This window comes from Onychomys torridus, chromosome 3 (genome assembly GCF_903995425.1).
Source record: "Onychomys torridus chromosome 3, mOncTor1.1, whole genome shotgun sequence".
Lineage (NCBI taxonomy): Eukaryota > Metazoa > Chordata > Mammalia > Rodentia > Cricetidae > Onychomys > Onychomys torridus.
Genome location: NC_050445.1, coordinates 27,992,427 through 28,019,298, shown reverse-complemented (window position 1 = coordinate 28,019,298; position 26,872 = coordinate 27,992,427). Strand labels below are relative to the sequence as shown.

The following is a 26,872-nucleotide window of genomic DNA, read 5'->3' as shown; positions in this document are numbered from 1 at the left end:
GGTTAGCTGCACCCTGGATGGGAACCTCACCTTGACGCAATCTGCCAGAATCTAGACCCCACCCTACCTGGAGAGAGGACTCTCTGCAAAGCTGTTTATGGACCAAGGGAGAAAAATCAAACTCCAAATCTCCAATAAATCTGATTCTGGGCGAAAATCACCAAACAGCTTCCCCTCAGACCCGGAATCTGGCACCGACTGGCTTGGTAGCACGCCAGGGCTTCACTGCGGGTGGGGTGGGGTGGGGTGGTGGTGGTGGTATTACCCCAGCCTGGTTCGGGCGTCAGGGCCTGCCCCTGGTGGCTGACACTGGCCCGTGCACCTGTAGGGATCTGCTGGGAGGACATGCTAGACATTTTGGCTTGAATATGAATGGAAATCTGTTCCAGGAACTCTGTTACTGGGCAGAAAACATGACTGACGTGATCTACACAGGCAAAGCTAAGCTGGAGGAGTTAAACTAAAGTCAAAGCGTGGATACTGCCAGAATTTCTGGCCAAAAAGTATCAGAAAAAAATGAAGGCGGAAAGAAGGGCAGATTAGCATGTCCTTTTGAGCACAGTTTTGCGTAACAGTATGTTTTTACTTCTATCATACATTATTTGGTTTTGTTTGTTGATGGGAAGGAAGGGGACAAAAAGAGAGGTAAGAAGATACGACGAGAATACTTACAAAGATTCTTTATATCCTTTGGTGCTACTACTAGCTACTAGCTATACATTTAAACATTGCAGTTTATGAAGCTATGTGTTTATTTTTTACAGACTTTTTTTTTTTTTTTTTTTAAGCTGAGGACCGAACCCAGGGCCTTGCGCTTGCTCGGCAAGCGTTCAACCACTGAGCTAAATCCCCAACTCGGTGTTTATTTTTTAAATAGCTATATGCTTGCTTTTCTGTTTGTGCATCATCTAAAAGCACTAGTTATTCTCATAAACATCATATTGAACGCTCACAGCAGTCGCTCAGTCGTGCTGAGCCAGATTTCCTGCTCATTCCCTTTATAAATGAATGGCCTCTACCCCAGAACATTGCTGACAAGTTGTCACCATTTTGCATTTTTATTTTGTGATCCCTGACAGTGTACTCCTTTAAGCTCTTGCCCACACTTTTCTGTATACGCAGGGCATTCTTTCCTGCTGTCTGCCCTCTGCTGGCGAGGAGGGTCAACATCATAACTAGCGTCTACTTCTAGCACTTGCTGGTCTTCCTGGGTCACCAGTGGGGGCTTTCCTCCTCGACTTTAGCTCACAGCTGGCAAATGTCAACTGTGTTTCTGTTTGGAACTTAATCAGGTATATTTTCAGTTAAGTTAAATTTAGTCTAGGGCTGTCTCCCTACTTTGAGATCTTGTACCTTAAAGTTTAGTGTCTTGTGGCTCCTACCCCAAAACTCTCAAATGAAGTTGCAATGCCCAATGTCTCATAATATAACTGTATTTGCAGGGCAAGTCTTTAAAGAGATGATTTAGTTAAAAGGAGGCCATTAAAGTGGGGCCCTCAGCCAATAACCAGTGTCCTTATGGGAAGAAAAGGAGACAGGGTGCAGAAAAAATATGATGTGATGACACCGTGAAAAGATGGCTACCCACCTGTAAGCCACGGAGGAAGGCCTTAGGAAAAGGCAGACTGCATGTCCCTGATCTCACACTGTTAGGCTCTCGAGCTGCCAGCTTTGTTCAAGGCACCCGGCCTTCGACAGATTATGTCTTAGACAAGTAATACACATGCCCTTCTCTTACTGTAAGCATGTTACAGAACGTTAAAGGTGTATTCCTAGGAAAATCAAGCAAGTACTTTTGTGTTGTTGTCTGGGTCTGCACAGACCCAGAACAAGTTGGGGTGGGGTAGCTGGTAAAGTGTTTGCATCCCAAACATTTATAGATTCTGTGCCCAGAACCTGCATTAAAATGTTATGTGCAGTGGTTCACCCTTGTAATCACAGCACTTCTGGGACAGAGAGGAGGATTTTTGGGGCCCTCTGGACAGTCAGTCTAGCTTAATTGGCAAGCTGCAGGCCAATGAGAAATCCTGTCTCAAAGGAGGTGGACAGCATCACTGATGATGGTACTGATTGTCCTTTGGCCTCTATATACTCGTTCAAACATACGTTATCTCCACACGTGTACACATACATATACATGCATACAACTGTGCCCAGTTCCTAACTTGGTTTTAGGGTAGAAAACACATTTGCAAGGCTCACTTTTACAACAAAACCATGTCCTCCTTCCACTTATTGCCAAGAAGAAATCAATAAATAAACTATAAAAGAACAAGCAATATTAGTGGTAGGAGTAAGGAAAGCTAGGGGTGTTTATTAAAGTGTGTATTTGCATGCATGTTCTCCATTGCCTAGCAATCTCAGTTTTAGAAATTCACTCTACTGTAAATGGATCGATGGTTGTTTAGCAGAGGATATTCATGGGCAGGTTATTTGAAATAAAGTGACAGTTCAAAATTACTTACTAAAAAATCCAGACAGTCACCAGGTTAGCAAGCTTGTATAACAAGCATTCTTACCACCAAGACATCTTGGTATCATTGTAGTGTCTGTTCCAAAGTTCAATGATGATCATGTCGGCTGCCATGCGCTGACTCTCTATAAGCCCGGGATCCTGATCGAGACACATGTCATTCACATGGGCTTGTGCAGATAACCAACCTTTATTGGCATTGTGCTTTCTATTCTCTCCTAGGATTCTGGACCAATTAATTCCTTTAAATTTACAGAATGCACAGCAGCCTCCATGGTCAAAGAGGAAATTCCCCCTAGAAAACAAACCTATTTTTCCTATGTCTTATCAGTCATTCCTCCCAGGAGTACAGTCTGGGAATTTTGTCTCCTCTTTTTTTTTTTTTTTTTTTTTTTCAGTCTTGTAGTGGACATTAGCTTCTTTTTAAAAGAATTTTTTGTTCATTATTTTAAGTGCAGGTGTAGGCTTGAATATATGTGTGTACACCATGTGTGTGCAGGTATCTGCAAAGTCTAGAAGAAGGATTTGGATTTCTTGGAACTGGAATCATAGGCAGATTGTGAGCTGCTGATATGGGAACCAGGAACCAAGTCCTAAACTTGTGCAAGAATAGCAAGTGCCTCTTCATTGCTGAGCATCTCTCCAGTCCTGATATTAGCTTCTAAACAATTACATAAACATAACTCAATACATAGCTAGTGTTTCACAAATGTCTGCTGATTAGTGGAATAACTGGTCTTTGGAGGACTAGTGAAATTCTGTTTGCTAAAGAACAACACACATTCAGATTTCAGACCTAATACGAAGGATAAACTTAGATGAGAAAGGACCTATCATGCTTTCAGAATATCTCATGCTAAAAACCTATTGTGCTGTGAAGCAGTTTGAATTCTCATATTTTATGCTAAGACACTGGCCCTTGAGAACTAAGGTGAGAGACAGAGATGGAGAACACAGGGCTTGAGTCTGTAATCTCTGCATTGGAAGCTCAGCCCAGCACCTCTTGTACACATGGTGCTCATAGGCTTTAGTCAGATCTGCCCTTTGTCAGTCAACCTGACTCTTTATGGAAAAGCACCACATCTGTTCTTTCTTTGTTTTCTTGCCTGTTTTGAGACAGGGACTACTATGTATCCTGAGCTAGCCTGAAACACAATCCTTCTGCAGCAGCCCCCATGAGTTCTGAGATCATAGGCGTGTCTCACCATGCCCATTTCATTTTGTTCATATTAAGAAAGAGGCATTGGAGGAAGCTAGTGATTAGAAATATCTAGGGTAGCACTGATCAAGAGGAAGTGAGAAAAAAAGTTATTTTTAGGGAGAGAAATTTCTCTCTGACTAGAAGAATTGCTGTGAATTCTATAAACTAAGTATTTTAGTGTTGATATTAACATCTTTCTCTTAAAATGACTTTCTTATCCTTTTGGTTATATCTAAGCCACTGTTTCATTGCTGTGAAGACACACCATAATCTCACAACTCTTACAAAAGAAAGCATTAAGTGTGGCTTGCTTATAGCGTCAAAGGTTTACTCTATTATCATGGGAGTGAGTTTGTGGTACATAGGCAGGCATTGTGCTAGAGCAGTAGTTGAGAGTTCTACATCTGGATCTTCAGGCAGCCAGAAGAGAGAGCTACTGTGTTTTCTTGGGCCCCTGAAAATTCCTCCAACAAGGCCACCTCAAGTAGTGCCACTCCCTGATGACTAAACTACAAATATATGAGCCTACTCAAACCACCACAGGTTATAATCTTTAGCCTTTAACTTCTGAGCCATCTCTAGCTCTACAAGAAAAATGAAGAAGCAAGTCTGTCATTGCTAATATACCTGCCATTCAAAATGACATCTTGCCTGAGGAATAGAACCAAAATAGTACAGGAACATCATGAAGATCATTAAAAATGGGGAGATAAATGATGATGAGACACATGGGAGCTAACTTAAGGGTCATGGGTCATGCGAAGGTCCAGACCCCAGACCTCCCCCTATGCCAGACTTAACCAGAAACTATGAAGGTGAAGGTCGATCTGTTCCTTCTCTCTCTAGACAGCCATCCTGAGGACACTCTGTCAGACAGAAATGATACTAGGGTTGGTAAGTCTATAGGTAAATATTTAAGTCAAAAAGAGAGAGCAGCTGACATGAAAACAACTATAACATCAAAGCTAAAATTTTATCTAAGGGCCAGACTTTGTTGGCAAGCTAAGGCAGTAGAAGAAAAGCAGGAAGCGGTTATTGCTGATCAGAGAAGAACTTGGAGACAGTAAACAAAACCAACAACAACAAACCACACAGTGTCTGCAAAAAGAGTCTAGTGGATGATGCTAGAGTATTAGATTGAGTTTAAAAAAAAAAAAAAGAAAGAAAAGAAACCACAAAGAGAAATAAATAGAAAAAGTTTCATTTGAAAAGGACAATATGCCCATCGTCATGTGAACTGTCAGTAGGTCTTGTATATGGAAAGCTCCATGGAGACATTTGATCTGGGTTGGAGGTACTTGTCTGTTCTATTGAAGAGTTAAGAGTGTATTTTACATTCCACTGAAGATAGCAACTGTGGAGGGGAGCCAGCCTGAGCCTAGGAGACAAGCTGTGTGTGCTTTGGAGGGCAGAGCTAGAGGAATGGAACTGGCAAGGCCCTTCGGAGCCCAGAAGGTTGTGAGAACCCCAGATGCTCAACACTGAACTTTAGATTTAGGTTTACTTTGATTTGAGTATAAATGTAACCTGCTTATTCCCTCTTGGAATAAGAAAGTATTTAACTTGTGTTTTGATTTCATGAGAGCTCCCCGGGTAAGATACTTTATATATTTTAGGGGTCTTGAATATTTTAGGGAAGCTTTGAACTTTGAAAAAGATGTTGGATATTTTAAAAGACTAAAATTTTAAAGTGTTTGACATTTTCAGACTGTTGGTGTTTCTAAGTTGTTTTTGTTTTATGCTGTGATATTGATATTAATGTGAGACCTTGAGGGATAAACAAGAAAGGAATAGTCATGGTTTCATGGTAATGTATTGGTGTGTCAAGAAAGGTCGATTGTGCTGGTTAGAGTTTGTGTCACTCGAAAAAGTCAGAGCTATCTGGGAAGAGGAACCTCAGTTGAGAAAATGACTATCTGATGGCTTATAGGAAAACTCCCAATTAATGATTGGTGTGCACGGACCCAGCCCATGGTGGGTGTGATGCTGTCTCTGTGCATAAGAAACAAGATGAACAAGTGACAGAGAGTAAGCCAGTAAGCAGCATTCCTCCATGGCTCCTGCTTTAGTTCCCATCTCCAGGTTTGTGGCTTGAGTTTCTGTCCTGATGGACTGTAAGCTGTAAGATGAAATAAAATTTTTCCTCTCCACATTGCCTTTGGTTATGGTTGGTTTGTCACAGCAACAGAAACCTTAACAAAGACACAGGTAGTAAATAGACTTAATTGTCCACCATATAAGAGAAAATTCGAATAGTTATTGTTACTCATGGTATACTGGTCCAGTTTTGCAGATTAGAGGGCAATATCTGTGGTTATTCTGGTTTATCACTAAGCAAAATGGGGACAGCTTTATATGCATGTGTTGTAATTGCGAACTATTATTAATAATCCTTGTTCAATTACTTTTAGCTATGAGTTAAACTTAATGTGGTCTTGTATATTCTTTCCTATAATGTTCTTAAGAATGTACAAAAGATTAGTTCTGATCTAATTTAGGAAGAAAGATGGCTGAGCCCACCGATGTGCTTTTACTGGTGTGAGTCACTGGAGAGGTTCACTAAGCCACAGAGATGTTCCAAAACAGGTGTCTACAGCTGTTTTTAAGAACAAATAATGTGCTGGCCATGAAAGTGCTGCTCTCAGATTTCCAACTGCAGGACATGCAAGTGCCAGTCACTCTCAGCTGGTGTGTCCTGGAACCCTTGGCGCCAAGGCTATTCTGCCCAAAGGATTCCTCCAGCCAATGATTGAGGGTGACAGGAATGGTAAGACAAGGGATGATGCTGGTGGTAATTTTGGCTCAAGAACTGCACAGTGGCCTTCATGAGACCTGTATGAAAGTCAGGCTTTGCTTCCTTCTTTCTCCTGTGCTGCAGTCCAGTGCTATTTCTAGTCTCCTCTGACTCTTTCTTCACATCATCTAACAGTCATTCCCCTTAATAAACATCCAATACATGGTATCCTATCTTTGCTTCTTCCTCTTAGAAGAGACAGAAGAACATAAGCACTATTACAAATACAGCTCCACACAGTCTAACTCTCAAGTATATTTATTAAAGTTGTCTCCTAATAGAAGCAAGGGGAAAATTATTAACAAGCACGTTCATGGAAGACCCACTACTTCACTTTCAGTTTCTGCTATATTTGTGATAACTTTTATTCAAATTATCTCACAGTCTGTCTCCAAGGACAAGCATCAAACTGCTTCATTGAAAACAATGAACGTGGACTCCTTTGCTTTTTTTTTTTTTTGGCAGGTGCCCAGTCCTAAGTCATAGTTAGAAAAGCTTTTATATTCTCCTTTAGTAGATTTGTGAAATTAACTAGGACCTACATTTTTTGTCTGCTTGTGTTAGAGGTGTGTGGAACATCTGTGGTGAGAGCCACTAATACTCTAGTGACATATTAGAACACATTATCACTGCAGAGATACAGATTACCATCTAGATTTCTTCCTCTAGTAAGAGAGAAAGGAGGTCTTACATCTGTAAACTCCACCACCTTTAGGTCGTATATAAACTTTAGAATTTTATTGAAGACTTGAGCAGTCTGGGATTCAGCAAAATTAAGTTAGTCTGAAACTAACAATGTTTCTCAGACTCTGAAATATCTTATCCACTAGGCACAGTATACAAATAATCTTTAATCAACATGATCAATATGATGCCCATATCTTCATATACTTTTTAATGCATAACTTTATTCAGGCTGAAGATACTGAGATGCCAAAGGGGTTAGAGAGTGGGAACTGGGACTCACTGATGGTGAGTGAGTGGGGAATACAGTTTAGGGATAGACTGCTTATCTAACCATGTTCAAGTTTCTTTCTTGGTTCTACCCCAGTACCACAAAACAAAGATTCTATTAAAAAAAAAAAAAAAAAAAAACTCTAGCAAGGAATGAGTAAGTTAGCATCCATGTGCATACAAAACTAGCACTTTTTTTTCCTGAAAACATAAACAATTACTGTTTTCTCTTCAAAAGTTTCTTATGATATTAAAACAAATCCTTCTCAAGGTCTTCCATTATACTGAGATTTCTGATAATGGATGTCTTTAATTTCAACTGAAGCCAAATAGACATCAGTCTGTTCAGTAGGATGAGGGTGGATATGGAATGAGAAGCCCAGAATCATGGGGCTTGAGTTACCCAGTACTCTAATCTTTTGCCCAGGTGAGCTCCAATAAGTGAGACTAAAACTTTTGTGGCTGAAAAAACTGAGTCATATTTTTAATATGTCTTCTTCATATGAACTTGGTTGAAATTTCTGTTTCCCTGAATGCATCAGATCATTGATAAGGACCCAGAGACTAGTGTGTTAAGGTATAGAGTATCTCCATTCATTACCTTTGACAGAAGACATGATAACCACTAAAATGAACCTACTTTGTTCCCTATCAGACAATAATTTCAGAATGGAGAGGCAAAAAAATTTTACTAAAAAATACGACTTCATTTCGAAGTTTCCCAACTGAGTTTCTACTAAGTCAGTGTGTTTGTCAGTCGTGAATCACTGCGACAAGCTACCTGGGATGACAAACTTAAGAAGGTGTCTGCTGGGGCTTAAAGTGTCAGAAGTTCCTGCCTGTGCTCTGCTTCCCGGTGCTCTGGGAAGAGGCAGAACATCATGACAGGGAATGTGTAGTGTAAGCATGGCATTTGGGAAACAGGGAGAGGAAGGAGCCGAACTTTCAAAACCTCTTTCAAGGCCACATCCCTAATGAACAAATTTCTGTTAGGTCTCTCCTCTTAAAGGGACCTAATTAGTTCAAGTCCATGCCTTTAACACAGGAGTGGTTTTTCATTCATTCATTCATTCATTCATTCATTCATTTCATTTATTTTTGTTGGTGTGGGGATTATACTTCTAACTATAACAATTGGTGGGGCCTACTAATGGTTACACTAGACTTCTGTGGTCAAGACTTTCATCTGGTAGGGGCTGAAAGAATGGCTTGGGCATTAAGAATGCTGGCTGTTCTCAAGGAGGAGCCAGAAATCAGTTCTCAGCACTCATGTTGAGTGACTTACATGTTAACTGTAACTCCAGGGGATCTGATGCCCCTGTCTGGTCTCCTTGGTACCTGCATACACCTGATATACACACACATTCACAAATGCATACAAATACACATAGATAAAAATATATATCAGAAAAAATGATGTGCATCTTGGAAAGTAGCTATTTAGTGATGGCATTCTAAAGTGTCTGCTTCAGCGTGCTTCATATAATTTTACTTCCCTTTGTTTTGAGTTAATTGCATGGTTCGTGGCATCATTCTGAGAATCAGTTTAAATATCACCTTCAGAAGCTTCTCTAGACCACATTACATAAAACAGCAAGTATGTCCATTTATGGGCCCCCACCCTGAAACCCACTTTCTTATCCTTAGTTACAGTGTTTTCCTTCATAATACTTCATACAGCAATCATGTTTTCTTTCTTTTTTTAATTTAAATATATTTATTTATTAAATTTTTTTTCATTTTACATGTCAACCCCAGTTCCCCCTCCCTCCCCTTCTCCGGCCTCCTCACCTCCCTCCCACTCTATCCTCATCGACTCCTCAGAGTGGGTAAGGCCTCCCATGGTAGTCAACAAAGTCTGGCACACCAAGTTGAAGGAGAGCCTAGCCCCTCCCCATTGTATCAAGGCTGAGCAAGGTATCCCACCACAGGGAATGGGTTCCAAAAAGTCAGTTCACCAGGGACCCCACAAACAGATCAAGCCATAGACCTGTCACCCACATTCAGCAGGCCTAGTTCAGTCCCATGCAGGTTCCCAAGCTGTCAGTCCAGAGTCAGTGAGCTCCAACTGGCACCGGTCAGCTGTCTCTGTGGGTTTCCCCATCATGATCTTGATCCCCTCCTTTTCCTCCTCCTCCTCCTCCTCCTCCTCCTCCTCCTCCTCCTCCTCCTCCTCCTCCTTCTCCTCCTTCTCTTCCTCTTCTTCTTCTTTTGAATGCCAAATGCCATTTATTGAAGGAGGGAGGAGGTCTTAAATACAGGCTTACAGCAAAATGGGAGAACCCTGGAGGGCAGAAATTCGCTTCTGAGGTTTTTTTTTTTTTTTTTTTTTTTTTTTGAGCCTAGGATCGAACCCCAGGCCTTGCGCTTGCTAGGCAAGCACTCTACCATTGAGCTAAATCTCCACTGCTCCTGATGTTTTAGAATCTTGCATCTAAGCTGTTACCGCCCAATATGCTGGATACACAGACAAGGAGCTTCCCTTAAGCATTCAGGAGGGTGGATATTTTTTTTAAAAGATTTATTTATTATGTATACAACCTTCCACCTCCATGTATGCCTACATGCCAGAAGAGGGCACCAGATCTCATTATAGATGGCTATGAGACATCATGTGGTTGCTGGTATTTGAACTCAGGACCTCTGCAAGAACAGCCAGTGTTCTTAACCTCTGAGCCATCTCTCCAGGCCCTCTTTTAGATTTTTTATGTTCATATTAGGACATAGCACCATGAGGACCAGTGTCCCAATCAACTTTTACCTAAACTGTACACAGCTTAGAGTCACGTGAGAAGGGAATTTCAACTGAGGGATTGCTTGCATCAGCATGGCCTTTATTATAATTTGATGCAAAGGGCTCAGTCCACTGAGGGTGGTACCATTCCCTAGGTAGGTAGGTGATCCTGGTCTGTATAAGAAGGATAGTGAGATCGAGGCCAGCCTGGGCTACCAAGTGAGATCCAGGAAAGGCGCAAAGCTACACACAGAGAGAAACCATGTCTCGAAAAACCAAAACCAACCAAACAAAAATAAAACCAAACAAAAAGGATAGCTAAGCACGAGTCAGTGAGAGAGCCAGCAATCAGAGTCCTCCATGGTTTCTGCTTCAAGTTCTCGTTTGAGTGTTTGTACTGACCTCTCTCAAGGATGGACTATAAGAATGGAAGTACAAGCCAAATAAACCTTTTTCTAGTCAAGCTGCTTTGATCAAGGTGTTTTATGACAGTAACAGAAAGGAAACCAGAGTAGCAAGAGGCATGCTTTGTTTACTTATATTTCTAGGCTCTAGAACAATTTTGGTAAATGTATGTAAATATGTATGAGTGAATTTACTTGTTAGACTAAAGTAGGGCACTTAAATGCTGAGTAGCTATCGTACAAAAGCCCCAAATTTATGATGATTCAATGAATGTTTCTTTAAAAATTATTTTTAAATGTGTAGGGGTGTGTTGCCTGCAGGTATGTTTGTGTACCATGTGTGGGCATGGTTCTGCAGAGGCCTGAAGAGGGCATTATATCCCTTGGAACTAAAGTTACAGACAGTTGTGTGCTGTCAAGTGAGTTCTGGGAATTGAACTTTGGTTCTCTGGAAGAGTAGCAAGTGCTCTTCACTGCTGAGACATCCCTCTAGACCTTCCATATGAAGAGGTTTGATTTAACTTGGGGAGGTAATTATCCTTGTGGTTCCATTTAGTTTTTCAGAGAAGTTGAAAGTCAAATGAAGCAAAAATTTTTGCCAGCTTAGTTTCCTGTCACACACAGGTTACATATTCAGTGAGGTAATTTGGATACTGAAGAAAATGTTTTGTACTACCCTTTATTAGATCACACACACACACACACACACACACACACACACACACTAATGTAAATGAATGTTTAAATTCATTTTGACTTTCAGTTCTTTCCATGTGGTTCAATTATAGCACTTTGCAAGTGGATTTTATGAATATTTGTAGAACGGATCTCTGGCTGGATGGTTCATGGACCCTAAGGACATAGCTACCTCTCCCAAGGAAAGGCAGACAATTACCCCAATTTACTTCCTGTTTTTCCTAGGAAAGGTTCAGAAAATCTGTACTGGGAAGTGAAGATGCCTTCAACCATCCAACAAGTGACTCGGAGGAGCAGAGACCATTCCAGTTTCATTTAGATTTACCAAACATGTCTATCAAATGGTCCTTACCCATGTTATCTCTTGTGTACTTTGTACTCATTGTTTTAAAAATTTGTCCTTTGTGCCTAGTTAAGAGGACTGCAGATTGGAACCACTGTCTGAGGAGCAAAGGCTCCTGCTCTGGGAAAGCCTTGGGCACTCAGGAACCTTTGTTGCATACTCAGCCAAGCCATGCTCTCCTGTTGTAGATAAACAGGTTCCTAACACACTATCAGACTAGATCATTCTGAGACCACCAGAAGATGAAACCAGGACATGTTGCCTGAGCAAGCCACAAAATGCTGACAGCTTCCTGTCTATTTGAGCATGAGCAGCTGCAACTTTTTCAAAAGCAGAAACCACTTTATATCCACTTTAGTTTGCCTCCATGCAGATGGATTTAATTGGGATTCTGGCCTAGGAACTGCCAGTGCTCCTCGACAGCATCATATCCACAGGAGAGCCTTATTTCTTCCCACCCTCTCCGAAAGTATCCAAACTACTTCTCAAGTCACATAGAAGCTTAAAAAATGTGGTAGTGAGCTGGGCAGTGGTGGTGCACGCCTTTAATCCCAGCTCTTGGGAGGCAGAGGCAGGCGGATCTCTATGAGTTCGAGGCCAGCCTAGTCTCCAAAGTGAGTTCCAGGAAAGGCGCAAAACTACACAGAGAAACCCTGTCTCGAAAAACCAAAAAAAAAAAAAATGTGGTAGCATGAAGATAGATTCTTCCAAGTACAAGGGGAATATAGCTGAAAAGTAGATCATAATGTGCAGACAGTGGCAAAACCTGAGAAATGGGTAGGAATCTTCTCTTGCCAACTGGCCCCATGCAAGAGCAAAACTTGCAAATGCATAGAACTGAACATCTTAAAGTCCTTTTTGGTTTTTCATGAAGTGTTTCATGCACTAGGGCCTTGGGAAAGAACAGTAATTAACAATCTAATACCAATGCCCCTTTGAACACTATTTTGTTCCGAAAATCCTGCAAGCCTGCTAGACAGGAAGCTTAGTCACAAGATATGCAAGAAGAGCAGTAGGTTTTGTGTTTTGCAGAACAGCCATAGAAATAAGGGAAGGTGAAGTGTCCTTGAATCTTGCCAGACAGAGTGGCTAGAATTACAGTCAGGGAGGACTTGTGATCACTTAGACTGGCAAAGCAGATGAACCTGAATGCCTGCTGCCCTCATCAGCTACTCAGTAGTTTTGGTTCATTCACATCCTCCTCATCAATATGAAGCCTCTAAAGGATGTTTTATTCCAGTTTATTACAAACTTGTCCAAGTAACACATGCACAAGGTAAAAAATTAAATAGTACAGAGGAACTTGAAATGAAAACAGTTTCCCATCCCACCCTCTTCTCTAATCCCATTTCCTAGATGCTTTTAACAATATCTATTTTTGGATCTTCTGGTGGCTAACTTCTTACCTTTAAATAACATGTTTGAACAATAATCTATTGACTTATTAACTTTAGACAATCTTTAATAATTCACCCTTACAAAAGATAAGAATTTAACGCACACCATCTCCACCTTTCCCTGGCTGCCCTTCTCTAAATGTTTGATAGGTATGCTGTTTTTAATTTTTGTGAGGGTCTAACGTATAGCATTGGCCAGAGCACTAACCACATAGCTGTGTTCCATTAACTGAAGACAGTGTCTGTTCAACCCCACTTAGAATATTCAAGTAGCCCCCCTCTTTCTTCTACTTCCCTTCTCCCAACTGGTTCAGTCTCCACTTTCCTGTGCCTCAGTTGGCTGATAATCAATTCAACTTCTCTTCTGGGTAAAACATTTAGCCTTTCAGGCTTTGTTCATAGGTGGATACATACTGAAGATCTTTAAGTGGCATCTATATTATTTTGGCTATTGAAATACTTTCTACTGAGTCAAGCGGAAGATATACATGTTCCTACGCTCCCTATGTCATGATGCCTGTACCATTGGAAAGGAAACTTACCTACCTACTGCCAATGACCAATCAAGTCTCTTCTCACATTCCACGAGTCTTTGAAATCCTATTCCATTTTGTTTTCCTTCACAGTTGAGCCTACATTTCTTGATGGATTGTTTGTTTATTTATTTTTTTGTGATAAAAGACTGTATGTCCTCCACATTTCCAAATGTCTCATTACTCAGTATCACTCTGGCACGTTCTTCTCAGAGCCCAAGGTTGTGTTCTTTTCTAACATGAGTCTATTAGATAACTACCAGTCTAGACAGAGGCCAGGTCCTCTTTCCACCTCTTTTTTTTTTGACTTTCATCCTTAATTTTTTTTTTTTTTTATGGAAAACTTCCTTAATAAGGGTACAAAGGAGAGAAGTAGGTTTTCTAAAAACTCACCTGTCAAAAGATATCTTTATTTTTATATTATTCTTATCTGTCTGCCCTATATGGAGTTCTGGAAACAAAAGTTTTCAAAAGTAAACACAAGTAAGCCCATTGCTCCCTTGACTTCTATCATTCAGCTGACATGGCCAGGCTCTTCTCATCCAGGTTTGACTCAGTTGTCTTCCCTTCCCTGGGAACTCTGAGTAAGTTCTCTGTAACCCTACCATTCCAATTTCTCTTAGCACTGTACCTAGACGTAGTTGGTATTGGGTCCTTCAATCTGGCATTCCTCAAGTCTTTCTTCTTCAATCTTCATCCATGCTATTTATACCCTGTCTTCTGGAAACTCACAATGGTTAAACAGTGATTGTCTATGTCTCTTTCTTTCCTTCCTATTGTTTGTTATTACATTTTGTTATATATATTGGGAGATTCATCCTACTTCATTTTCCAGCCTATCTATGGAATATTTTTGGCAATCGTGTTTTGCTTTACAAATGTTCAGAATTTTCTCTTAGTATATTATCTTACAAATGCACCTCAAATCTCTCTGGAGAGATGGTCAGAATTTTAAAGATTTTTTTCCCCCATATGAGCTTTGTTTCCTTCAGTTTATAATACTTTTTAAATCTTTTTACATTTAAGTGGTTATTTTTCTTACGAGTCTCCCTTGGTTCCTTCCATGCATGGAAATTCCTATCAGAAAACACACATTAAGAACCGTGCTAACTATTGTCTTTGTAAAGGACTCCTGTTTCTCTAGCAAATCTCTGCTATGACTAGAAGCCCTGGGTATGTCAGTAGGGGCCTCAATTCTCAGAAGAAAATTAACAGACAGGCTAGGGGGCCACTTCCATCCACGAACAGAATATCATTTGGAGCACTAATTCTTACCTCTCCTCAGGTGGTTTATTTGATTCCTTTATTCAAACAACAATAACAATGACAGCTTCACTAGTACCAATGGTAGATTTTCTGTGTTCTATGTACAAGGGTTGGGGCAGAATAGAATGGGGGTCAATTTACAACTCGTACAATTATTTAGTAGCTAGACTTCTCTAGTGCTCAAGTCTCTTTGGGGTTACGGTGGTCAGATCTGTGTGTTCTGTCTGAAATGCGCCTTCATGTTTCCTGTTCATTAACAAGCTTCATTTACTTTATCTTTTCCAGAAATTTGTTGAGATCTTTTCCAACCAAATGCTTTTAGATTCCTTTGCTTCATGGTCTCAATTCTCTTTTGTATTCCTTCACTTCAGTTTCAGTGGGGCCTAGGAAAGTAGGGAAGGCAAAATCACATGTTTAGTCCATCATCTTACGTCGGGAGTACTACTGGACGTTTCAGACAGGGGAACAGCATAGATAACTTGATTTAAAAGATCCCAGGCTCTACTGCTGAAAGTGGATTAAAGGGGTGGGGTGGGAATGGAAACAGATTAAGGGAAGGGAATGAGAATGGAAAAAGCTTATTCTAAAAGATTGAGAATCTAATTTTCTCTGAGAACACGAAGCATTTGGGAAATTAGGTACTTCACTAAAATAGCCCGTGACTCAAAATCCAATAAACCAAAAACTGCTTTCATGTACCCAGGGGAGAATGACAAGCACTCTGAATAACCAGGATCTAAAGAACTGCCTGATGCTAATGGCTCACTCACACTTCTACTGGGAGGTTCTTTAGAAACCTGTTTTAAATTCTTCCTCTCCACTGATGTTTGGGAGAATCAGAGACTTTTTGTCCTGTTAAGGTTAGATAAGGGCTAAGTTTGAAGAGTCCAGGCTCTGACAATCTGGAATATAAATGTTCTGTGTTGCTGGCTTGTTTTTTTAATTTGATTATTCAAAGCACCACAATTATGAATACCCATCCTGCAATCAGAATGCTTGGCTTCAAACTCATGGACCTACAATTTATTGGCAGTGGTATCTTACATAATTTACTTAATCTCCATAAAATCCAGTTCTCTTATTCATAAAATAAGTGATAATAATTTCTACTTCATAAGATTATTGGGGAGATTAAATAATATATCTATATATGGGGATGAGTATAGTGCCTGGAAACACTCAATACCTCATAATTGATAATTATTTTAAAGATTGAATGTTTATGTTCAAAATGCCTAAATGATAAATATACATGAAATAAATCTAGAATTGAGAAGTTGCATGGTAAATAAACACACACACACACACACACACACACACACACAAATTTTATAGTCTGTGCATTCACTCACTAACAAGCTATGCAAATAAGATATATTGGACTAAAATAAATTGAAAATAAGTGGGAAAACTGGTTATGCACAACATCAATCCTAGAGGTAACACTCATTAAAACCACAAAAGAAACTTTAAATGAAAATGGGGAAAACCAAGACATCTTTGAATGTGTAGTTATTAAATGAAAGTTGGGTTAGCTCTGTGGAATGATCTTGTCCCAAAGTGAAGTTTTCTATATGTGTGTAATCAGTAACCCTTGACAGCAACTATATCTTGAATCTCACTGTGGAAAAATAATAAAAGATTGGTATCTATTGTTTGCTAAGGCTAAACACTATCTTATGATTGTTCTGGTTTTTGTCAAGATCTCTAGATTTTATCAAAGAAGAAATTTGAGCTCAAAGAACTGGGTAAAGGGATCACATATAAGTAGCTGTGAAAGACAAAAGAAGAAGGACTGCATTGTGTAACTAGGTGTGGCTGTGCACATCTGTAACACCAACACTTGGAGGCTGAGCATGAAAAAGTCATTGAGTTTGAAGTCAGCCAGCCCTGCCTAAATAGAGAGGTCTGGTCTCAAACAACCATCCAAACTCCATTGTGGGTTTAGAATACTTTCTTTAGATTCATAAAGTAATATACCAAAATGATCTTAGAGGTTGGTGTGTGTAGTGTAGGATAGGGTAGGACAGATAACAATTATTTCTTTTATGTTCGTTTAGTGTGTTTGTGTGTGTGTCACAGAACACATGTGGAGGTCAGAGGACAACATACAAGAGTTGGGTCTCTCCTTCCACCATGTGACTTCTGAGGATTGAACTCAGGTCTTGAGTCTTGGCAGCAGGTGTCTTTACCCACTGAGCCCTCTCTCTGGCCTGCAGTAACAGTTATGTACTGTTTATCAAAAAACAAAAACAACAACAAAAAAAAACTAGGTTGGGAATTTAGCTCAGTGGTAGAGCTAAGGCCCTGGGTTCGATCCTCAGCTCCGAGAAAAAAAAAAAAAACAACTATAAATGATTTTGAAGAAATGACAGACGCTCGAGTAGACAGATGTGTTATACTCAACTGAGGTACAAAAATGTATTCATATATTAGACATCACATGGTATCTTGTTGATATATGCAGGTTTTATATTTTCATGTATCAGTTTAGAAAATTAAAAGGCTATGATAGCATCTGTTAATACCACCTAAAAGTGAAGTCTGGCTCTAGAGTAATCTTGGGTTAATTAGGAAATAAATGCCAGATGACATTTCCTCAATAGCCTCTTACTGCTATAATCACTTTAGAGGCATTGTAAAACTCAGTTCCCTCAATAACCAGATGCAATAGATCCCATTTTATAGAATGAGATCATAGAGCCATGGACAAGTCAAGGATCTTGTCAGTAACATAGAAACGGTCGATAAAAGGCCTTGAGTTTGAGTACAGGGAGTCTACTAAGAAAAAGGGTTGTTAACCTCTGAGCTGTGAAAGAGAATGGATCATCATGAAATGAAGCAACCCTTTAGTTTTCAGGCACCATATATGGTTCATATATGGTTCAAGCTTCTTTAAAACCGTGAGTCAGACACTCCATGACCACTCCAAGAGACAGACTTTTGCAACTATCCCGAAGACAAGGAGGCCAAGGGAAGAATTGTCTTCCATGGTTCATCAAGACAGACCAAGGTCCAGCATAGAAACAAATGCCCAAGCTCCCAGCAATGGGCAGGGTCAGGAGGGTACCTGACAACCGAGAAGCAAAGGGGTAGAGCTCATAAACACAGGCCTTGTTCCTACGAGATTCTGGCTTCACTTTGTATCGTGTTCTTAACCCACTTCCTAGAGACAGAAGTCAGGAATAAGACACAGGAGCAATGAATTAAGAAGACAAAGCCAGAACTTTAGAAGACAGAGGTAGAGGAATATACCCCCACCTCTGCCTACCTCCCCAAACCTCTCTACCTGCCACCTCGATGGGCACTCCTTACATCTGTGTGAGGAGGTACAGTTTCATTATATTTTCCTTCCACTCAGGCAGATAGGCTAGGCTGGTAGCCACTTCCTTGTGGATGGGCCAGGCCCAGGACTCAAAGAACGGAGCCAGATTCTTCTGCACTTGCTGGGAGAACATCTTCACCCACAGATTCATTTTGTCGACATTATCAGTAGGTGTGTTGTTCTGGCTTCTGTACTCAGTGAAGAGGCGAATAAACGGCTCCCAACCAAAGGCCTCTTGGAGCTGGGAAAGGAAAGTTCCAAGTAGGTGAGACATCCAATCTACCAAAAGAAGGCCCCCAACACACACAAGTGAAGTTAGTCAGTTCAGTCTCCTAAATGTTAATTAGCTTTGCATCCACCACTGACTACTTTGTGTGCTGGCCTCATGCCCTCCTCTGTCATTTACTAATCTTAAGAAAAGTGTCAAGGATAGCACATCACTTGGCAGACGACCCTCAGTGTGTGGCAGCTGTCAAAGCAGCTCCAATGATCAGTGCTTCCCTCCACTGTCACTGTTCATCTACTCATGAGACCATGAAAAGAATAATGTGATAAGAACACAGGGATTTAACACTGGGCAGGGTGGAATAATCCTCATTATCTTTCATTGTTGCAAGGTGAAATTCCAATAACTTAGAAATCCCCACAACCCTCATTCATCCTAATACTAATTCACAAGGCCACTAAAAATGGCCTTTGAAGAAGAAAGTGAGTCAGGTAGAAGTCTATACAGTCTAGATAATTGTAACAAAGAATGAGCTCGGCTCATTAGAAGTGTTAGAAGTCATCATCCTCTACAACTATTGGAAAACACCCATGCTTGACAGTCATAGGGCCTGTTTAAAAGTAACCTTCATGAGACTTTGGAATGAGACCATGCTATCTATGGTCACAGGGTTTTGGAGCTAAGGGCCCCTTGGTAGTTATTATAACTAACCTGTTTTTACTTCATGGATGAGCCAAGTAGCTCACATGAGGAGAAAGTAGCAGTGAGCATCGACAGTAAAAGATTTGAACAGGTGGAAGAACCAGAATAAATCAAGCTGGGCTTGAATCCAACATGATATCACCCCCCAAAGTGATCTAGGGACTGATCTGGGCACTGGGGCTGAAAACTGGGGCATAGAAAGACAGTTCAAAGGCAAGGTGAACCTCCAGACCCAAGGCAGAGAGGAGTCCTGGACTGCCTATATACAGTGGAATCTGCGGCAAGGCTAAACCATAGCAAGGAAGAAGTGTACTCATCTAAGGGAAACTTGGGTCATAACCCATCAAAGAATGTGTGAGGAGGGTGGCCTGATAGCTATGAAGTAGGAAAGGTTGGCTTCAATCATTGGTATGCCTGGCTTTAAAGCCACATTGAGTAAATTGTGTTTGTAGTACTCTGTGTGCCTCAACCAGATTTCAGATTTCTCAGTGCTATGTTCTCTGTGCCTCTCTCTGGAGGTGTGTTTGACATTTTGATGTCAGTGCAGGGCTGTGCACTTTGTAGGGTCATACAAAGGACTGCACTGAGAGGCATCACTACGTGATCTGTGGCTGAATGTGGGAAGCAGATGGAGTAGGTAATCTTCCGAGTCACTAGCTTATGAATTAACCATGTGGGCTTGGTGGCCCCACTTGTCTTACCACCTCCCAGTCTTTCCCAGTACCTGTAAGTATGTTTCCAATGCAGTCCAGGCAGTCCAGTTCTTTATATTGGGCCCCTTGCTCAGGTAGATTCGGACTCTCTTTTCCCGAACAGGGGGCCACAGGGCAATATTGGCACGGCTTCGAGGTATGCCCAACACTGTTTCATGTACGTAGACACACCACAGGTTGCAGGTGGCTTCAGTAGTGTGTGGCGGGAACTCCCACTCCTGCCTCTGCTGGTTGCGGCCCAGCTCATGCACAGGGCCCCACAGTCCCTTGGTCCTGATGAGCTTCTCATTGATGAGCTCTTGCACTGACTCCAGATGGCACATGATGGGGTACCCTGCATGCATCCAGCCTGGAGATGCAAAAGAAAGAGGTAAGGTCAGAATCCTCCCACCTCATCATGAAATCGATCTTGGAACTGTTTCTTTTCCAAAACACACAGTAGCCCCAGGCTCCCTCTAATACCCTACTGCTTCAAGAGGTCATCCCAGCCCAGATACTCCCAAGTTTTCTCTCTGCTCATTTTGCAGTGACATTTGCATCTTTCTTCTGACTTGAGCCCTGGGGGAGTATAGGTTGCTGAGGCCCATTTATGCTGTTATTGGAGTATCTTATTTTATGGGGCAGGGAGGTGGTGGTACCCATGGGAGACTGTGTAACCCATTCTCAGATTCTTTGAAGATGCCTCTGCCTCACTCCTCAATATGGGATTACCTATATTAACACCATATTACAGGATTTATTTATGCAATGTAAAAATGAGGGTCTAGAGAAATTTCCATGGGGCTTCCTTGTTTGTACCCACCCCCTTCGTTTAGGCTCCTTGCTTCATTTTCAAATAGCTCTTTGTTCAGAGTCTTCCAGTACTCTCAACGTGGTCAAGGCCTTCTACTGTATTTTCCCACTTCTTAAGATTCCCTGAGGGGAACCTCACAAAGCTCAGGTGACATCTCTTGAATTCTTTGATGACATTTCTTGACATGCTAACTTAAGCTACTATTTATCTTGATGTAATTTCTCCCCTTTCCATTTAAGCCATATGAAATATATCTATATGTCTTGCTAGCAAAAACATTTTTACTCTCTGCGCCTTCAAGGCTGTGGAAAGAAGGAAAGTACTTGGGGAAGTGAGCATCACTCAGAATACACACCGACTGAGATCTGCACATCAGCCACAATCCTCTGTGGCAGACGCAAAGGGAAGGGCTCGCCACCCAGCCTCGCCACAGCCTGCATCACCTCATCCCAGAGGCGAAGCAGGGACTCAGGATTCTCCAGAGCTCGAAGATTTGCAGTTGGCACAGTCAGGATGAGGTTGTTGGTGGCCAGCTCTCCCCATGGACCAGGATGTTCCTGGAGACGCCTCTTCCATTCTTCCTTGGTTGTTTCCCCTATGAAGAGAGGCAATAGACTTTGAACTGTCCTTTTCCAAATCCCTTAAGTAAAAACATACTTACAACTTGGGCCCCAGATGAGAATCCCAAGATGAAAACCAGCAACATCCCTTTTCTCCACCCTTCTTGGAAGCCCCTATGGGTATAATTTGATTTTTTTCTTGGCATCAAAGTAGAACATAAGAAACCACCCACCTCCCTCCACTGGTCTACCCCTGTCCCCTGTACTAAATAGCCCCAGAAACTTCTTCATTCTCCGCATCTCCCACCTCTCACTGTGCACCTTGTAGTGCTCACTTACCTAGCTTGTAGTATGGAGCACGGACAGCCCCCTTCACTGTGATGGGCACAGACCCCAATTTGCTATGCTGAGGCACGATGATATAAAGGAGACCACCCCAGAGGCAGGTGATTGATTTCATGGGCTTGTCTAAGCAACATCTGTTAATCACAAGAGGGCCTCGGAACAACTTGCTGGCCCTGGTCAGGTCATCAGTATGACAGCCGATTTGTATCTAGAGCAGAGAAATCACTCTCACAGTCACATGGAGTGTTGGGGGTGGTGGTGGTAGAAAAGAAAATAGGAGGCAAACTCAGGAAGGGGCATTAGGCTATGACCCCATGTACCATTGATGATATCATGTATGATAGTCATGAAATCAGAGCATTTCTTGAGTCCATATGTACTAAGCTATGAGACAGAAAGTAAACTAATATCCACCGACTACCTATAGAATGTCAGGGAACCTTCCATTGAGGTCTCTTAGTCCCCACTCTATGATATAAGTCAAAAGAACAAATTTTAAGAGCAGAGATTGGTATTCTGAGGCAAGATGATACAGAGTCCTGGGCTCCAAAATGTGTCACATTGATATATTTTGTTATATATCAAAACACAGTTTCCTCATTATTAAGAAGAAAAAAGTATTTAAAAACTGCCCTGAATTACCAGTAGGGCATTATGCTGACCCCATACAATGCCAACTGAGACAGCAAGAACATTTGGATTCTGCATCATGTGGTGAGATGGGGAGTGGCCTTACCTTCAAATCAGCAGAGGCAGCATCTTCAGGCAAGGAGACCTCTATGATTTGCCTTCCGGGTATGTAGAGTCCAGTGCTCATCCAGCAGTATCGTGTGCCTGCCAAAGCACAGGAAGGGCACTTTTATCTCTGCATCATACAGTGTTGTACAGACCCCATGAAGCCAACCATCCATTTCCCCGCCTCAGTGCTGATGATTCCAAACACTGCTCAATACCCAAACCCTGTCTTCTTGAAGAGAAAGACAGTGAAGGAGAGCAATGACCCTCTGCAGGTGACCAAACTTACCAACACCACAGCAATCTCATGTCCCCGTTTTGTTGATGCACATAAAACTAAGCTTCCATCCTCCTGCCATACCTCGATTGGTGCAGTTGACATCCACGGTGATGGGAGACTCTGAGGGGCGCAGATAGAGGCTGCTGTACATATCTTCAATTTCTGGGACTAGTAGCGAGAGGTCACTTCCAGAGTGGGCCAGACCTGTGGCCAGGGAAAGCATGGCCCCCCTACAACAGTCATTGATAACTGGGTTCTCTCGGGTTGCCACTGGGAGCCGATAGCGGCTCAGCAGCTTTCCGAAGGAGTCGGTGCACAGACATGTAAGCAGGGATCTCCTCTGCAGGAATCTGCAGGAAAGCTGCCCCATCTGGTCCCAGCTTGGCTAGCCAGCCCTTCTCCACATTCCCTCTCTTCCTGCCCATTATCACCTCGAACTCTGCCAGGGTCGAGCGGAAGTGATAGGTCCTTACTCCCGATTTAGGGGTGCGGAATGGGCCTGGGTTGAGGCTTTGGCTTGTGATACTGATGCCAAAAGGGTTGAGGAGCAGGTTTCCTGGGAAGCGAGCTAGAGGGGACACTCCTGGGTTCTTAAAGGCCCACCACCAGGCTTGGGCTCCAACGAACAGCCCACCACCCTCTGCTACAAACTCCTGCAGCTCCTTAACCCCCACGTCACTCGTGGGTTCAAAGCAATAGACACTTGCATCACTGGTCAGCTGGGGCTCAATGCTGGTGTCTATACCACCTACTGCAAGCAGACCACTGAGTGTTCTTAGCTCTGTCTGCACCACAATCTTGCCTTTGCGGCCCCCATCCAGCCAACGGACAGCATTGAGCAGAAATGGGCCAAGTTTACCCACAGTGAATAATACCTTATGACCAGTTACAACCACTCGGCCCCGGCCATAGCGGGCAGCCGCTATCACACACCCATGGTAAGTATCTAGCCCTAAGGGGAAAGCCAAAGCCCCATGCACTAGTAGCTGGGATGGGAAACAGTCCGAGTTGGTGATGTCCAGCTCCGAGATGCCACGTAGAAGTTCACTTCTGTCTTCTGAGAGGTCATCTTCACAACTGCAAAAGACACACATACACTCCTGATTAAAGGGACCACTCTGCATACAGTTCCTTGAACACTGCCTGTGACACAAGAACACTACTACTTTGACTAATATTGGTATTTTTAGATGTTGTAGAAGATTTGGGAGAAGAGAGCAGATGAAAATTTGTTGGAAAGGAGACACAAGATGTTACCATTAACTCTGTTATGCTCATTTTCAAGTCACAAATTCTTCAACAGAAACTGCATAGAAAATCTGATACTAACTTAAGTTCATGCTTATTCCATCTATGTCTTCCAGTACCCAAAGAATTAGGTTAGGCATCATGTTTTTAGCCTTATAATGAATGGGTCTTGTTTATACATTTCACACCACTAATTTGATAGGAGAAGAGTCTGTGAAAAGCAGAGTTAGTGGTGCCAGTGAATAGTCAGTATCTCTGAAGATGGAGTAAGAGGCAGTCATTAGTCTCAACTCTCCTGAGACCTGTGGTCCCTTAGTGGGAGGGAGTACCACATCCAGAACTCCACCTGTCCGTAGCTCGCCCAATAGGGGTGCTGTGTGCTATGGCGTTTTGCTCATAACCAGTGATTTTCCTATGCATTACCCAACTCCTCCCACCATGAGGACCTCAGGCCCCCTATAAACTCCAAAGTGAGATTGAGCCCTGATGCTTAGGACGACCTCTACACTCTTGCAATTCCAGAATTGAATCTGTCTCTTCTGTTATGTGTCAAGCTATGGTACTCATGTGTCAAGAGTCAGCATAGAGGTGATACAAAAGGGATGTCAGATAGACAATGGATTTTCAGTTCCTGTGCTGTACACAGCTCGGGAAAATTTGCAGGGAAACTGGGGTCTTGTTGCAGGCTGGCCCTCTCCTTCCTTGAATCATTAGCTACAAAAATGATGAACCAGCTCTCCTGGCTCTGATTTTACTTCTCTTTCACAGACGATTCTGAGATGGGACAGAAGTTACTAAAATAAAGATAAACTAGTAATATCACCCGATCTTGTACAGGGCACAATCAGCATACTGGGAGAGGGGGTATTTACAGAGATCACAACATAGATGGAACCAGAAGAATCAGAAATCTATGGGAACACAAGAATCTGGAATGCATATGAGTAAGAAAAAAATGGAGAAACAAAAGGCCAGGATTAACATTTGTTTGGGAAAATACATCATAGGAATCAGTAATGATCAGCCCAGAACTTCAGTGAACTCTACAATGGACAAGATCACTACACATCACAACATACAGATGGTCAACAGGTCTACAAAAAGGTGCTTGCCGTCACTGCTCACCAAGGAAATGAAATCAAATCCACAGTGAGGAGCCTCTCCCCATCTAATAGAATGAGTATTATCAAACTGCCAAAAGATATCAAGTCTGATGAAGATGGGAAGAAGGAGGAACTCTTGCACATTGTTGGCAGCAATGTAAACAGGGTTGGAGAGTCCTTGAAAAACTAAAATAGAACTACCGCACGACCTCGCTAATCCTCCATTGAGAATGTAGCCACAGCAAATAAGGTCAGAGACTCTCACGTTCTTGCAGCATTTCACAGTAGCCAAGGTAAGAAGGAAGTCTCAGTGTGCTCAGTGATGAGAACATAATTTGCTGTGTGAAGATTTGGTGAGGATATGACTTCATTTCTTTTGGGCAATATTTAGGAAGGAGATGGATGAGACGCTACCAATCCTTCCACTTTGTGGTCTTGTGCAGTGTCGTCCACAGGCAATCTCTGCCCAAGGCAAGGTTGCAAGTGTTTTTCTTGTTGTTTTGCTTGTCTTTTTTTTTTTTTTTCTGTGTTATCATGTAGAAGTTTTTCAGTTTCTCTTTTATACCTGGGTCCAGACCTGCTTTTGAGTATTATATGAACTATGTTAGGGATCAGAGTTCACCTTTTCCATTAGGGTGTCTAGTTGTTCCAGAACTGCACGTTGAAAACACTGCTTGTGTTTAATTTATTTTAATATACATTGTCTCTTTTCTTATGTTTAGCTTCATAATTTGTGTCTATCAAGAAGTCTATTTCATCTGTGTTGAATAATTTGCTGGCATAGATTGTATCAGTTCCCTTATTACGCTTTTAATATCAGTAGACCCATGTTAATGATACTCCTTCCGTTCTTAAAATTTTTAATTCTCTCTTGGTGTCATGATCAGTTTATCTAGTGGTTATCACTTTGCTGATGTTTTTCAATCGAACAAGTATAGATTGTATTGATTTACTCTATTCTATATATAGTCAGCACATAACTATCAACATCCTCCGAGGATTTGCAGATCCTTCTTGCAAATATTTATCTATACCTGCCCTGATGTTTTCTAAGTCACTTGGGGGAGACAAGCTAATGTTTGTTTTCAAATTTAAAAATTCGGAAACCTCTTACAGTAATCTGAAAGTCAAAAGATTCTCCTGTGGCCAATATCATTTCACTAATATTCAGGATGGAAGGGACACATATAACATCCACTTGAAAGTTGGCTAATTCAAGTTTTAATGTAGTATTTAAGCAAATGTGTTGAGAGCATTTGGGTATGCAGACTATGATCAGTTGTCCAACATTCATTTCTATGCATGCCTGATGACTTTGGGAGCACACAAGGATAGCACTAACCAGAAGATGTGAGGGGAATGATGTCTAAAAGGGGAACCCATAGGGTGTACTTAGCCACTCTCCTTCTAGGTGGAAAGAGTCAGAAGGACATCCTAAGGGCACCATGTACAGTTACTAGCCTTAGATCCATTTCTAGATTCTTCTGCACTACAATGCATAATGTCTTGCTACACAGTTACTTGGCTTTTCAAATGTCTTCCAGATATTGTCATTTGAGATACTTCCATGCCATTTGTGCTCAGACCTTTGTAACTCAGTCCTAAGATAATATCTGAGACAATATTCAATAATCTCTGGAATAAACAATGGGTAAATGAACAAAAAAAGAGTTTGAATTCCTTGGAGAAGCCCCAATTTGGGGTTAAGATGAGACAAGGTGACTTCTTTCCAAAAATAGAGAGTACATAGTCTGTCTGGTTAATTTATCATGAAGATTTATTAATTTCACTTACTTTTCATCCTTCTAAAGGCCTCATTGTTTCTTCCTCACCCAATGCAATTCACTTTGTTCCCATCAGTCAGAAATAACAGGGTTATTTGTTCTGAGAAAGCTAAGGATTTTATGTATAATGCGAAGTGGCCTAGTGTACAGTTTCTGCTTTTTGAGAGGACTGCAGCTTTGAATACCCCTCATTCCTCAATCGAATTACACATCTAATGAATGTATGCTTAGTGCTTATTAATCTGTTGTATATACAATGCTGT

At 41.6% G+C, this 26,872-nt stretch overlaps 1 protein-coding gene across 1 annotated transcript in view; it reads right to left on the bottom strand.

Moving 5' to 3' along the window:
- Positions 1–12,823: 12,823 nt before the first annotated feature.
- LOC118579492 (TRPM8 channel-associated factor 1-like) overlaps positions 12,824–26,872 on the bottom strand; it is a 40,932-nt gene continuing 26,883 nt past the window's right edge. Inside the window, 8 exon segments of the mRNA XM_036180778.1 lie at positions 12,824–15,178; positions 18,111–18,361; positions 19,773–20,110; positions 20,910–21,149; positions 21,454–21,667; positions 22,196–22,293; positions 22,556–22,772; positions 22,774–23,551. Coding sequence (XP_036036671.1) covers positions 15,169–15,178; positions 18,111–18,361; positions 19,773–20,110; positions 20,910–21,149; positions 21,454–21,667; positions 22,196–22,293; positions 22,556–22,772; positions 22,774–23,551 — 2,146 coding nt within the window. The 3' untranslated portion in view covers positions 12,824–15,168.